This window comes from Oryx dammah, unplaced genomic scaffold (assembly GCF_014754425.2).
Source record: "Oryx dammah isolate SB20612 unplaced genomic scaffold, SCBI_Odam_1.1 HiC_scaffold_7, whole genome shotgun sequence".
Taxonomy (NCBI): domain Eukaryota; kingdom Metazoa; phylum Chordata; class Mammalia; order Artiodactyla; family Bovidae; genus Oryx; species Oryx dammah.
This window is the reverse complement of record NW_024070191.1, coordinates 12,299,769-12,315,366: the sequence shown is the minus strand read 5'-3', so window position 1 is coordinate 12,315,366 and position 15,598 is coordinate 12,299,769. Positions and strand designations below refer to the sequence as shown.

Below are 15,598 nucleotides of genomic sequence, written 5' to 3'. Positions count from 1 at the left end.
GAGCGTGTCAGAGGATGAGATGGCTGGACGGCATTACTAATGCAACGGACATGAACTTGGGTAAACTTCAGGAGATGGTGAGGGACAGGGAGGCCTGGGGTGCTGCGGTCCATGGGGTCGTAGAGTTGGACGACTGAACTGGGTGGCAACCACAACAATAACCAATGCTGCTTCCTTCCTCCTTTATGAATCCACTCTTCCTCTGCTGCCTCTCCTGTCTCTGTGGCAAGAATCTGCTCTAGGCTGACATCAACTCTGCACTCTGTGCTGTAGTATTACTTAGCACATTAAAATTGCAATGCAATATTTACTTGCCTATTTCCCCAACCAGCCTGTGAATTTTTACAATCAGAGACTATATCTTACTCATTTTTCCCTTCAGCCCCTGGTACAATACCTAACATTGACCACTCATTGAATGAAAATGTAGTTGCTATACTAAGTAAGAAATCAATTCAAAAAGTCATGTCCCAACTTTATTCAGTTTTCAGCTTCTGTGTGACTTAATGTTTACAGTCAAGGTACAATTCAGAAGACATTTTAAATTGTTCCTTTCTCAAGTTTATATGCATTTGTATCCATTTTAATATGAATTCAAAAAGCTTTTACATTTAGTTTATAATCTAATAATTATGGAAAACTATCTCAAGTCAAATGATAAAGAGAAGAAAATTCCAATACAGTGAAACCCTCATTCAAGCTATTTAGTAAATAATATAGATTTTTCACATTTAAACTTGTATGTGGATGTGATGCTCATTAACAGAATTATTATGACCTGAGAAGAATATTCTATAAATAACACACCCCCCAAATCAGTTGGTTCCTCTTCAAACACTTGGATACCCTTGAAATGGCAAATAAACTAAGGTTCTATGGCTTTAACACTTATCTTTTCTATTTCAGTGATAATTACATCAATAAACCTGATTCAGCATTTGCTGCTATTCAATTCATTAATTAAAACAATTTTACTGCTACTGCTGTGATTTTTCAAGGATATCAAAACACATTCAAAAATTAAAACAGCATACATCATCAGTTTTGATATGTGTTGGTATGCTTTCTTTTGATTTCAACTACACAATTAAAAGAACATTAGGCTTTTAAACAGAAAAAGCATATATTCTATATATTTTGAACAAAAATGCTTAAAATGCAAGTTGTTTTGTAGAAATGGCAATATTTGTGTAAAGAAGAACAAACTGTCAAGAATTCCAAAAATCCTCTTAGAATAGAAAATATAAATGTATGTAAATACTTAAGTGATAACAACCATGGTTGTGGACTTTATGGTATTCTTAATTCTAGTTTCACAGTACTAAATTAAAAAAAAAATTTATTTAAATCATCACTTACTGTGCTTAGGTGACTTGTAACATATCCATGAAGTGAATATATTTCATCCCAAATGAAATATAGAAGCTTTTGCTTAAAGAATGGTATAAGTTGCTATTTAAACTATAAACATACACACATCATGGTGATGTAATTATTTTTATATATTGGAAACTATTTGTACTTTGCAAAGCCGCACTTTCATTCTGACCTTGATTTAGTAAGCATGCAACATATTACTTTTGCTATTTTTGACATCACAGAGCACCAAAAACATAAAATATAATTTACAACAGTAGAACATGCCAGAATTGACCATTACATGCCAGAAGAGGGCCCAAGATGGAATTTATTTTCGAGTTATGGTTCAGTATGTGTGGAAGAATCTCGTGAAATTTATTTCTCACAGCAGTGGAATTCCACCTTCATTCTTGCAATCAATTTTCAAAGTAGGCTGAGAGTTGATAAAGATCAGGTTGAAGGAATGAAATTAGGCTAGTTAGGTGAAATTATACACCTCTCTTCAAATTATTTGTGGAAAACTCAAATATTCTCCTTTTGTAAAAAGAGCCAGGACAGAAATGACACCTGTGTGGTGGCTAGAAGCATTACAAGTATACGACATAACAGGGTACTCCAAGGTCACTAGCAGTTTCTCCCAAACTATTCTAGCTCTTAATTGGTGATAGAATAGTTACAAATCCTTCCATTTCTCTTCTCTCACATATATTCAGTTGCTCAGAGGAAATAACCTCCTTGTCCACTTTTTTGGGGATATTCCCAGTGACTCTGCCTGCCAATGCAGGAGACACAAGAGATGCAGGTTCGAGTCCTGGGTCTAGAAGATCCCCTGAAGAAGGGACTGGTAACCCACTCCAGGTATTCTTGCCTGGAAAATCCCATGGACAGAGGAGCCTGTGGGCTGCAGTCCATGGGATCACAAAAGAGTTGGACACAACTGAGTGATACACAACAACAACAAACACTTTTTCAGAGAGTATATTTTTCCCAACAACGTAATTTGGATTGCAAAATAAAGTACTCTGTTGTGAGAGTGATGTAAACATCATTACAATAGTTTGTCAAATTGGTTTAAGGGGTATATCTTTTTTTTTTTTTAAGTACAGTAGCTCAACTTTTAGAATCTATCTATCCATAAAGATGGTGCAGTGGTAATGGATGGTAAAGGAGATGTGAGTTTGATCCCTGGGTCAAGAAGATCCCCTGGAGGAGGGAATTGCAACACACTTCAGTATTCTTGCCTAGATAATTCATGGACATAGGAGCCTGGTGGGCAACAGTCCATGGGAACACATAACGTTGGACACAACTGACCACACACACACATCCATATAGAAAGCAGACTTTAAAAATACTATTTCAAAGCACAAGTACCTTGGTTTTTAAAAGTGTTTTAGTCCAGCAAATCAAGTCTTTATTACACCTAAAAATATTGCACAATAATGCTCTACCTTTATTATTAGCCACATCATCCCTGGATACTTTAGTAACTGCACAATCATCGTGGCAAAAGTGAGGTCCTACCATAGGTATATTGCTAAGATCCCAGGTGAGAAATAAAGTCTTCCAGGAATGATTTACTTTATTATGTGAACTGATGAGCATCACTTGAATCCCCTTTTAATTGACTGGCTGTCTAAGTGACATGCCTTGGAGGGAAGCACCACTTTTGAAATTTCCTTTGACCAGGAGGGGAAGGAACAGGCTGGTCTCTTTGAAGTCTACAGCCATCAGACTAATTATCAGCCCCACTTAACGTTCGTTCATTTAATTACAGTGAATTAAAAAGTATGTGGGATTTTAGAGAAAAATAAAAGAGTCAATAAATGGTGACAGAAATTCCAGGCTATGCAAATTGGCAGTGCGCCTTCTGGAGGAGACCATTCTTTCTCCCTCATTTCACCAAATGCACAGATACTCGACTAATGCAGACAAAGGGAGGATGGCAAAGAGGGAAGGGACATTGACTGTGGGCCCAAACTGTGTAGGTACTTGATACTGTTTACCTAGCTTAATCTCCACACTTAATAAGGAGATATAATTTCCCACCATTTACAATTAACAGAAAGAGTATCCCCCTACCCCTTATTTGGAACTCACTCGACACCAGGCACTGTCATTCTAAGCATTGCCTATTCAAGAGTCCATTTAATCCTCACAGCAGCCCTGTAAGGACTGTATGTCACTGGTGATTTCCATATACTACAGAAAGGTTAAGTCACTTGCCCAAAGTCACACAGCTGGGAGACAGAAGAGCCAGTACCAACCCGGGAAGTCTGCCCTCAATAACACCTCCTCATTTGTTGATCTCAGTGAAGGCTCTCAAGTTTCCCAGTCACAAGACAGAAGAAGAGAGCCAGCTCCTCTTGGTCTGCCTAATGTCAAAGGTCATTGCTTTCCAAGAGGCATAAGAGGCTGCAGAGACAGGCAGAAGGAGTCAGGTAAAGACCTCCACATCTCTGGTGCCAGCCATAGAGTTGACCAAGCGGCCAGGCAGAGACGAGCGAAGTTGGGAGCTTGAGCTCTGGGTGTCTCAAGAGCAATCCATCTTAGGGGCTCAAATGAGAGGATCAACACCCTGTGCACCGTGCTTCTGAATTGAGGCATTTTTTCACGGTACTGAGCTGCTGGCTGACAAAGGATAATAACATTGAATGCATGCTAGTCTTCTTCTGGGAAAGGATGCACAAATAAAACATTTTTAAAGCTTGATGTTTTGGGAGGAAAAAAGTCCTTTGTTCCTGACATTTAAATAGATATTTGGAATTTAAATCAGATTACTTGCAAGGCTGGAGAGTGGGCATTCAGTCAGGGGTCTTTTAACAATCCATCAGAGACAGGAAAGATGCCTCGAACCATCCAGAACATACTGGCAATTTTCCCTTTGATTACAGCATCTCATCACATTTATTTTGTAACCTCTCGACAGCTTACTAGAACCAGTGCTTATAGGTGGTCACAAACCACTTAGACCCTCCAGCATTTGCCCTGGAGCATGGCAGGTGACTCAGAAAGTTGTCAATACCTGTTAAGAAAGGTCTTTTCCCATGTCCTTAATTCGGAACAATATTAACATTTGGAATTTGATATGAAATTGAATCTACTATAACAATTTTTTTTCTCAAAATGCTTTTTAACTTCAACTCCTCATGCTTGGTGAAGGGTTAGCTTTGCAAAAGAATCTGTTTTATCACTTGTTTAGAATCTCTGCTAACATGGAGACATGTGACATAGTCTGAGTGTTCCTTGACTCTCGTGGGATGCTCAGGCCACCAAAATTTCATTAGCCTCACAGCAGTTCCAGTGCCTTCTTAACTTGAACTGTTGGCCTATTTATCAATAAATAAATGAAATCTAATCCCTTTTAGTGACTAAACTTTTCTTTGAAGTTATAACTAGAACATTAGTCACTTGGCTTACATGATTTCACAAATGTTGAATATTATTTTGTTTTCTGGGGAAAACAGCCTTATTCACAGTTAACCTCAAATGATGAAAACCGTCAACCCAAACTCCCCTTCTAAACTGAGGGGAGAAAGAAGATAGTGTATGGCTTCTAAGTTAGTTTCACTTTGGTGAGTTATTTTATGTACATCCTTCTTGTTTCAACTTATAGTGATATAACAGGGCTTCTTAGGACACACTGCAAGCTCACACAAAAGTGAATACAACTAGAAAATTTAAATAGTCGGAGGTCAAAGGAAAATACAGCTGGAAAATCAATAACCTTTCAGAGTGAAAGCAATTAAGAATGCCAAAATGAATTATTTTAGAAAGTCTATGTTAGAAATATTTGACTCTTTGTGACCCCATATTCTGTGGCCTGCCTGGTTCCTCTGTCCATGGGGATTCTGCAGGCAAGGATACTGGAGTGGGTTGCCAGGCCCTCCTCCAGGGGATCTTCCCAACCCTGGTACCAAACCTAGGTCTCCAGCATTGCAGGCAGAGTCTCTACCATCTGAGCCACCAGGGAAGCCCAATATTTGACTAGAAGTAGTAATAATAGTAAAAATTGGTAAAGGTTTTGAGGATATTGTTTAAAAAGATGTTAGAAGACCCTGGGTATGATTACAAATTTTAGATTTTACTATAACTCAGCCTAACAAAAAGCTTTTTTATATCAGGAAAAAAAAGCCTCAATATTCTCATTTAATTCCACAATTCCAAATGATAAGTTATGCTAAATATCAGAAGATTATGTTCCCCAGACCTTAATGTAATGGATCTCAATGCAATCTTGCTCTTTCTGACCAATCACTGAAAATTCAGAATAAATGATCTGAAATGTTCCTACAGAACACATATGAAATCTATGAAAGATCCAGTGTTCAATAAGAGGTTGTTGCTGCTGCTGCTAAGTCACTTCAGTCGCGTCCGACTCTCTGAGACCTCATAGCCAGCAGCCCACCAGGCTCCCCTGTCCCTGGGATTCTCCAGGCAAGAACACTGGAGTTGGTTGCCATTTCCTTCTCCAATGCATGAACGTGAAAAGTGAAAGTGAAGTCACTCAGTCATGTCTAACTCTTAGCGACCCCATGGACTGTAGCCTACCAGGCTCCTCCATCTATGGGATTTTCCAGGCAAGAGTACTGGAGTGGGATGCCATTGCCTTCTCCGAAATAAGAGGTCATATCTGTTTTATTTCTTCTTTTATTTCCTTCCCTGAGCTGACTCACTGGGAGTTCTTAGACCAACAAAATGTTGTTTAAAAAAGCAACCCCAGCCAAACCTTGGGGAAAGAGTACACATAAGTTGAAGTCATCACTTGCCCAGCTCAACAAATATTGTTTTTGACACTTTATACTTTTGACTGACCTATTTACTCTCAACAAATACTACCAAATGTTCTGAATCTCAAGGCAAGGCCCTTGACACCCTGTCTGTGTCTCTCTTCATTCTGGTTCAGAATGACCACATGGAGAAACAGATGAGTCTAAGTGTTCATTCTTGACTTTATATCACGACAGGGACAAGGAGATTCCTGGGGCAACAAGTTCCTTCTCTAGTTCAAAATAATCATGCAGAGGGAGGGGGCAGTGATGTGGGAAACTCAACAGGCTTCCCACCACCAATCATTTGGATAATAGACACTTTAGTTAACCTTTAGTTAACTAAAGGTGGAAAAATTTCTAAGTTTTATGTTTTCTGAAAAGAACAAAATGGTGTGTGTTTGGGAATTCACTGTGAGACCATTTTAGCAGACATACAATTTAAAAAATAATAAAAATTAGCTTTTAGCAATACAGACACAATAACAAGATATATTTGTCATAGGAGAGAGATGCCTCACAGGTTGTGTGTGGCAAGCTGACCCAATGTGGGACAATACTTAGTGGGTATGCAGACGAATGGCCCATGACGCAGCACATCAGAAGTGACTTGCATTGTCCTCCTGCATTCTCCTCTGCTCTCCTCCAAAACCATCACAGAATTTGACACATATTTTAGGAAAATCAAACATCAAATCATGTATTTGAATATAACCACAGTACCTAAAATTGCTTGAAGAGGGTTATGTAAAGATACAGATGGACAGGAAGCAAAGTTTATGCCAAATCTTACTTACTTAAGGTGAGTGACTTCTGAATCCACAGTGAAAAGTGGTAGAAATCCAGGTTTCACTGAGGTGGACAGTTTGGTTCAGGAAAACATTGCAGTCCGATTCTAAGACTCGTTGTGTCAGGTAGAACCATCCTTGTTTCCTATTTTGGGTTGGGATGAAGCTAGCCTCCATCAATAACTCACACTTCAAAATGAATATATGAGTTTCTATGATTAATCGATTATGACTTTGTTTTAATGCACTAAAATATCCTCCATAAGATATTGTTTTCATTGGTTTAAAGCAGATTTTTTTTCTAATAGTAAGAAGACAAGTAACACACAGTGTGATGCACTAGCTAGCTGTTCATTCAGTGACTGAGACTGAACGCGGACAGTGGGCCTGTTTTCCTATCACAAAGCAAAGCTGACAAAGTGGCTCCATAAAGAATAAAAATAAAATACCATTGGTAAAACACCATCTTTCTTTTCACAAGTCACACAATTCTTCCATTTTAATTTTCTCTTTGCTTTTGATGCATCACATACACACAGCATTAATAACCAGGTTAAAGCAGCTAGTGCACTGTCGATATTAAACGCTAAAGAAGAAATGTCATTTTGTTGTCTGGTGCATTGATGCTGATGCTCCAATTTTTCCTAGAAGCTGCGCTGACTAAAAATTAAATTTCCTTTTAAATCTATTATTGCATATACACTAACTGCTTCTTTATCCTTTTGCATTGGTGATAGGGAAAGATCAAATAAGTTATAAAGATATTTCTCTTAAAGTATGTAAAACTGCTATTTGGATACCCGAAAAAAATCCAATTTTTGTGCATGGATTTAATTGCAGAGTAATCCAGTCTCCAAAGCACATCAAAGACCACACTCCCTTCTCTTTATCAAGATTTCAATTGCTTTCATCAACCAGTAAGTTAAAAGCATGATCAAATTTGTTCTTCAATCACTTGAGCCCTGTTAATAAACCATTCTGTGTGCTCACTCATCCATTCTGAGATTCTGGAACTTCTTTGAGATATTTTTAAGAGGAATCTACAAAGACATCTCTGATTACAAGCTGGCTCTGGGGTAAATTTTATCACTACTTGTTCTGCTACTCCATGGAGGATAACAGGTGATATGGTTCAAGATAAGTCAAAGCCAACCTTTTTTTTTTTCTGTACATCATTAGACTGTTTTTCAAAACTATAGCTAACACAACAGAGAATGCTTGCATAAGACAACTTAACACTCTGATGTCGAATGTTGACTTTTTTTCCCTAGGAAAAATAATGCAATATTGAAGGACATTTTTTGAGTGCTACTGTGTTGCAATGCAAAGAAAGGAAGAAGACAAAAAGAGAAGGAAAGAGGAGAAGAAGGAAGAAAGCCATTCCTCCAGAGTCAACCAAAACAGACAGAAGCACCGAACGCCAACATTATAAAGCCACAAACATAAAGGAACTTACCGGTTTCACTGTCGGATTTGTTTTCATGCTCCGTATCTGTCAGGGTGAGCGCTGAGTTGGACCGGCTTGACAGGCAGGAGCTGCGGCCTGACTTGACCCCCCGGCCCCACAGTCTCATGGCATGCTCTGGGGACATCACTGCTTCATTCTCAGTATCGGCGTCTGACCCTGCACTGATCGAGTAACCTCTGTGGGGGAGCCCCATTTCCGCACAAAATGCCAGTCCTCTTCGAGTTGCTGGTTCACAAACGCCTAACTGCCTTAGGGTAAAATTTTGTCCTAATTAGAGGGGAAGAAAAGATAACAGCCAGTGAGTATACATTTCATTTAAGATTTTATTTTCTTAAACAAAATCTCCCTAAAATAAACACTTAAGCATCCAGATTTTTGCGCTCTCAGCACTAGGTATTGGCATTAGCTTCACATGACATGCGATCTGCTGCTGCTGCTGCTGCTAAGTCGCTTCAGTCGTGTCCGACTCTGTGCGACCCCACAGATGGCAGCCCACCAAGCTCCCCCGTCTCTGGGATTCTCCAGGCAGGAACAATGGATGGGTTGCCATTTCCTTCTCCAATGCATGAAAGTGAAAAGGGAAAGTGAAGCCGCTCAGCTGTGTCCGACTCTTAGCGACCCCATGGACTGCAGCCTACCGAGCTCCTCCCATGGGATTTTCCAGGCAAGAGGACTGGAGTGGGGTGCCATTGCCTTCTCCGACATGTGATCTAGTAAGGTCCAGTTAGGGGAGGGGTGGGTGTGAGGGGGGCTACACCTCTGACTTTCCACCCACCCCAGCTCAGAGCTCCTTATTTCAGCCCATAAGCACCTCCAGAATGCTGGGCAGGAAAAGTGGTCCAGACCATGAAAACTCAACCCAGAGAAAGCCTTAGTTATCATTGATAGAAACTGTTAGAAGTATTTCCCTGGTCCTAGCTCTTATCCCAAACATTAGGATTTTTCCACCCAGAAGTCACCCCTTAGGAAGAGAAAAGATTGCCCTCTAGAATAAGCTACCTGCTAATTAGAAACAGGGGTTTGGGCAGTCTTTATTACACTTTTCCACTTAACACTTAACAACCAATAAAAATATTGTGTTTTTGTGTACAAACATACACTAACTTTTGGAGTGTAAAGTCTTGAAAATGTGCAGACATCTGACTTCTGCTTTAATAGACACCTAGAAACATCTGTATTGATCGAAGTAAACCAATTCATGCAAATAAAGTGCACTCTAAAAAATAAAGTAGGAGTATTATGTATTTAAAAATTAATGATAAAATCAAATTCCCTGAAAAATAAATGGTTGTGAACTCTGAAGGTTTTCACTAATAAATTGAGCATGATAAAACTCATGGCACTGCAATAAATTAAAGGAAAAGTGTTTAAATTAGGTGACACTTTAAAATGACTGCCATTATTAATGGCTTTTCCAATCCTGTGTTTACTCTTGAAATTTCACCTATGTTTTATGATACCAGGGGTGAGAAGGGAGAGAAAACTGTTTGCTTAGAGGATGCATACATATGGCCTTCTATTGCCTGTTTCATTGGCATGGAAGAATCTGAGATTTAGATACCAACTAGAATCAAAATACAGGAAAAAGAATAATAGTATACCAAGACTGATTTCAATGCTTCTCTATAATACCAACCTTTTAAGAATATTAAGCATTAATTTTACTCATCCTTTTCATTTTCCCACTTCCCTCTCTTACCTATCCACGAACACTTTAAAGTTAATTGGCTGGTATGAGAAATAACATATATTACATTTTTTAAAGAGTGTATCATAAATTATTTGTAATAAAATAATGTCTTGACTCTTTTAGGAAATGAATCAAACATAATGCACACGATAGTAAATATTTGGTTGTAAAAATATTAGCGCCCTCCAGCACTCAGCCCATTTTAACCAGAGTGGTTCACTGCGTTATGGCCACGGTCAGATCAGAAGAAGGAATCTGCCTCATCTCGGTCAGACTTCCAGATGGATTCTGACAATGACGCTCATAAATAATGAAAATATGTTGCTACAATTAGCTACAAATTATCTCAGAGAGACATGAACATGTATCTGCACCGAAAGGTATGTCAAAAAGAAAACAGCAAAAATAAAGAGGAGGGAATAAGAACCCATCGAACAGTGAGAAAGTGGGCAAGCTTAATGAGGTAAGACACAGTATGGTCAGTATTTTTCAAAGAGTTAGTGTGGACTGTACTTATGAAAGTAAATCCTAAAAAGGTCAATGTCATGGAGAGTTAAAGGAATGTAATAGATGGTTAATGTGAAAGAGCTTATCTGTTCCTATTAGATCACCTTTAAAATGGAGAGGGAGGAAAGGGTGTAAGACAGTTGAACATCACCATCAAACATGTTGAGTTTCCAAAATAATTTTTCAAGTGTGAGAATGAATGATAAGATCCTGTGCATCTTTCCAGTGGGAGGTTCCCACACTGGAGAATAAAAATCAGAGACAAGTTAAAAGACAGTGAGAACTCTGTTTCTAATCTCTGAAATGTAACTTGAAAAATTCCCCACATTATTGACTTTTCTCACTATTGCCATCTTGATGCAAAAATCTATGGAGTGAAGGAAAGCAGAAAATGGCAATCTTGACTATTTGTTATCTGGGTAGACAAACACAGTTCACTTTGCAGATAAATATCTAGGGCATCATCCCTGTGAATTTATATGTGCATCCCAAACTCCTGAAACATCTAACCCTTCGAAACCAATGTCTAGCAATGATTCAAATTCTTAAGGGCTGTTTCTGAAATGCAAGTTAGAAAGTAAGGTGTTAGATTCGTTACTAAATTAAGTCTGCTTTTGCTTTCTTGGGAAAGAACACTAAACTTGAAATCCAGTGAACCTAAGTTTAAGCCACTTACGGACTTAATCATTTACCACTCCATTTCTTCATCTTTCAGGGCTGTCATGATGTGGTTTAAGAGATGCTTTTTACGCTTTTGTAGAGCAAAGGAATCCATCCACAAAACAAAGACAACCTAATGAATGGGAGAAGTTCCTTGCAAATGATATGACCAATAAGGAATTAATTTCCAACATATATAAACAGCTCATACAACTTGACATCAAAAAAACAACCAACCTGATTTAAAAATGGGCAGAAGAACTGAACAGCCATTTTTTACAATGAGGAAATGCAGATGGCCAAAGATGTTTAACCTTGCTAAACATCAGGGAAATGCAAACCCAAACTACAGTGAGATACCACCTCACACCTGTCAGAATGGCTATCATCACAAATAACAAATGTTAGATGTGGGAGGAAGGAAAAGCCTCTCCTTTATTGTTGGTGGGAATGTAAACTGGTGCAGCCACTGTGGAAAACAGTACAGAGATTTCTCAAAAAACAATAAATAGAACTCCATATGACCCAGCAGTTCTACTCCTGGGTATATATTAAGAAAGAATACTAATTCAAAAATATACATGTATCTCGATGCTCATAGCAACGTATTTACAATTGCCAAAGTATGAAGCAACCTAAGTGTCCATTAACAGATCAATGATTAAAGAAGCTGCAGTATATAAGCTTGTTAAATATACATGTGTGTATATATATATATATACACATACAGACACATATACATATACGTATATATGGAATGGAATAATATTCAATCATAAAAAAGAATTAAATTTTGCCATATGCAGCAACATGGATGGGCTCGAAGGGCATTACGCTAAGTGAAATAAGTCAAACAGAGAAAGACAAATACTGTATAATATCACATGTGGAATCTACAAAATTCAACAAATTGGTGAATAAAGCAAAAAAGCAGCAGATTCACCGCTATAGAATACAAACTAGTGGTTGCCAATGGGGAGAGGGAAAGAGGGGAGAGACAACAGAAGGAAGAGGGGACAAAAAAGGGTTATTATGTCAAGCATTATGGAATTAAAAAATTTTTAATTCAATTTTTAAAATTCTAAAAATTAAACATTTTAAATATTTAAAAGTGATGCTTTACGTAAATGAGACCAGCATAAAGGGGAGCAGAATGAAAAATGACAAAAATTAAACATCCGGACAAATGTAATAATGATAGAGAAATGTATAATTTGAAGGGAGGCAGAGGATTGCTTTCAAATAATTTTAGAAGAGCCACATCACCACCAAAGCTGACTTCCTTCAATCAAAACTCTTTGTCCCCAGTGCTTCAAATGCCATTACTGTTGATTCTCCTTTAGGTTAAGGAGTCTTGCTTGTAGGAGCCCTCATTTTAATGCAAACATATCTGGGGAGTTCTAGTAATTAAATTAGAATACATTAAGCTATTATATTTTTTTCCTACAGGTGAGCAATGTTTAGCAAGATGGGATATACTAATGGAAAGCACAGCCACTTTCGACAAACAGAAGGAAGATGGAGGAAAAGAAGGATTCCTGATTGGGAGAAGAGGCAGCTGGCTGATGTACCATGGAGCTGGGAGTTTGGGGCTTGGGTGCAGTTGTTCAGGCAAGACTTTAAGTCAATGTGGAGAAGTGGAAAGAGACAGCCAGAGAAAGGCCGCAAAGATGCTCTGGAACCAGACTAAAAACATAACCATCTTGCTTAAAATCATCTTTGGCTTCAAATAACCTAAAAGAAACAAGGATACCTTTATTCTTATTTTCCATGCTTTTTTGTTTTTTCAGATTGTGTTCTTTGCAATGGTTCTAACACCATTACTTTAATTTCTTTCTTTGCCCTCTGAGCCTTTATATTAATTCTTTTTGGCTGAGTCTGATGAAATCAGTATTTATCTCCTGCACATTGAATTTTGATAACCTTCATCAGCAAGGCCAACCACAGAGTTTCCCATTACAATTTGAAACAGTCCCAAAATAATAAATTGCAGCAAGAATAAAGTGTACCTGAGGATGAAATTTCTCGTGATTAAAAGGCAAGGTTAGCTTGGACTAGATTAGGCATTTTTGTTTTATGACACTCATAAATTTGAAAAATCTATAAAAGAAAAACTGAATAAACAGTCCAGGCAAGTTGCATCATTAAAAAAAAAAAAAGGTTCACATTTTGAAAAATGAGTGAGGGCATGTGACAAAGTAGAAAGGACTATGTGAAAGCAGTCCTGTGAGGCTGGTGCCAAGCATAGGCATCTCTGTAATAATGGAACAGGGGCTTGCAAAATGGCCTTTCTCTTACATGGTGTCTATAGCCTAATCTGAGCAAGAAGGGGCTTTTCTTTTTTAAAAAAATTATTCATTTATTTATTTATTTTTGACTATGCTGGGTTTTCGCTGCGAAGTGGGCTTTTCTCTGGTTGTGGTGAGGGAAGGCTCCTCTCTAGTTGCAGTGTGCAGGCTTCTCACTGCGCTGGCTTCTCTTGCTGCCGAGCACACGCTCTAGGCACCCAGGCATTAGCAGTTGCAGCCCCTGGACTTGAGAGCACAGGCTCAATAGTTGGGTTGCATGGGCTTAGTTGTTCTGTGGCGTGTGGGATCTTCCTGGGCCAGGGATCGAACCCATGTTTCTTGCATTGGCAGGCAGATTCTTTACCTCTGAGCCACCAGGGAAGCCCAAGAAGGGACGTTTCAAAGCTGCAATGCAGGGATGGTCATCAATAGCTAAGACAGCTGCTGTGTCCGAGTGAGTTGACAAGAAAACAGCTCTGCGTGAGGAGCTAGTCTCAGTCATCTGCGGTGACTGCAGAACCCGGGGGAGGGGGGTCTAGCTTGGGAACTCATGTATTCTCTCCCTGCTTATGTCTAGATGCTCAAATGTCTAGAGTTGTCCCTTTTCTCTCTTTCACCTGCTTGTTCTTTTTTTCAAAACTGCTTTATTGAGATACTAACTCACAAACCGTACAATGAATCTATATAAAGTGTCCAAGTCAACAGTTTTTAGTAAGCACGCGGTGGTGTGCAACTATCATCATGATCAATCTTATAATATTTTTATCACCCTTTGTTCCAATTATCAGTCACCTATTTCTCCTCTTACCCCACCACTCCCTCCAGCCCCAGGCAAGCACTAAAACACTTTCTCTCACTACAGAAGTGCCTATTCTCGGCATTTCAAAGAAAAGGGGCCCTATAATATGTAGACTTTAGCAACTGGCTGTTTTCATTTGACGCAGTGTTTTCAAGATCCACACGTATTACGGCGTGTGGCAGTACTCACTTCTCATGGTCAAGCAATATTCCACTGTATGGACAGAGCACGCTTTCTCTCTCTGTTCAACAGTGAATGGAGATTTGAGTTGTTTCCATTTTTTTGGCTATTATAAAAATGCTACTGTGGAATACCATGCTTTCATTTCTCTTGTGTATACACCTGTGAGAGGCACTGCTGTTCATCTTGCATGTACTTTTATGCTTAGTCTTTTCAGGAACTTCTAGCCTGCTTTCCACAGTGGCAGCACCACATTCCTGTCCCAGCACCAGCGTGTGAGGGCTCCGGTTTCTATCTAACTTCACCAACACTGGTTACTATCTGTTGGTTTTATTTTGGACCATGCTGCAAGTGTGTACACCATACAGCAAACTTGTGATGAAGAAATGGATTATATGGTCATTGGTAATAAAATCTGTCCTGGAGCCAAGCATCATTTTCTCTTAGAAAGCAGTGGATTCTGTAAGTCTGCTACACAAGTTCATTATTACTTTATTCTATTATTTTTTCTCTGTCTTCTAATATATTGCTTTAATTTTCAAATGTATTTTTCTATCAAAGTTAAAATACTCTTTAGCTCATAAAGTCTACCTTTGAGACTATATCCTAGAGAAATAAAATCAGCTAATCTTAAACATATATGTACAAATTATTTTTTAAATGACATCGTTGCAAAAATTAAGATAACTGGAATATTTACCAGAAAGGGAATGGCTAAATAAGCTTTATATTCCTTTCATGGAAGACTATGTGGCTAGCAGAAAGAGTAGGTTTGGACCTATATCTTCTGTTCTGGGAGGGAAGCCTATTATACATATTTTAAGTAAAAAAGTACAAGTTGAAAGGAGTGTGTATAAATATGATCACATTTTTGGAAACTAAGAAAGAGAATCAACAAATTAAATGTGTATGGTTTGGAGCATGAATGAAGGTGAGAAGGGCTGTATAACTTTGCTGTTGGATCATACAGAAAGAGCTGTGAAGGAAATTAGTAATTTTCTATTTTATAGTTTTGAATTTTTACTTCCCCTGATAATTTGTATTAACTACAAGAAAGGAAAACAAAAGTATTTTCTTAAAAAAGACATAT

General features: G+C 38.4%; 1 protein-coding gene across 1 annotated transcript in view; it reads right to left on the bottom strand.

Moving 5' to 3' along the window:
* Positions 1-7,134: 7,134 nt before the first annotated feature.
* Positions 7,135-15,598, bottom strand: part of LOC120865703 (teneurin-3-like) — a 28,088-nt gene continuing 19,624 nt past the window's right edge. The window contains exon 2 of the mRNA XM_040243021.1: positions 7,135-8,651. Within this exon, the coding sequence (XP_040098955.1) occupies positions 8,308-8,651 (344 nt within the window). The 3' untranslated portion in view covers positions 7,135-8,307. The remainder of the gene's footprint in view (positions 8,652-15,598) is intronic.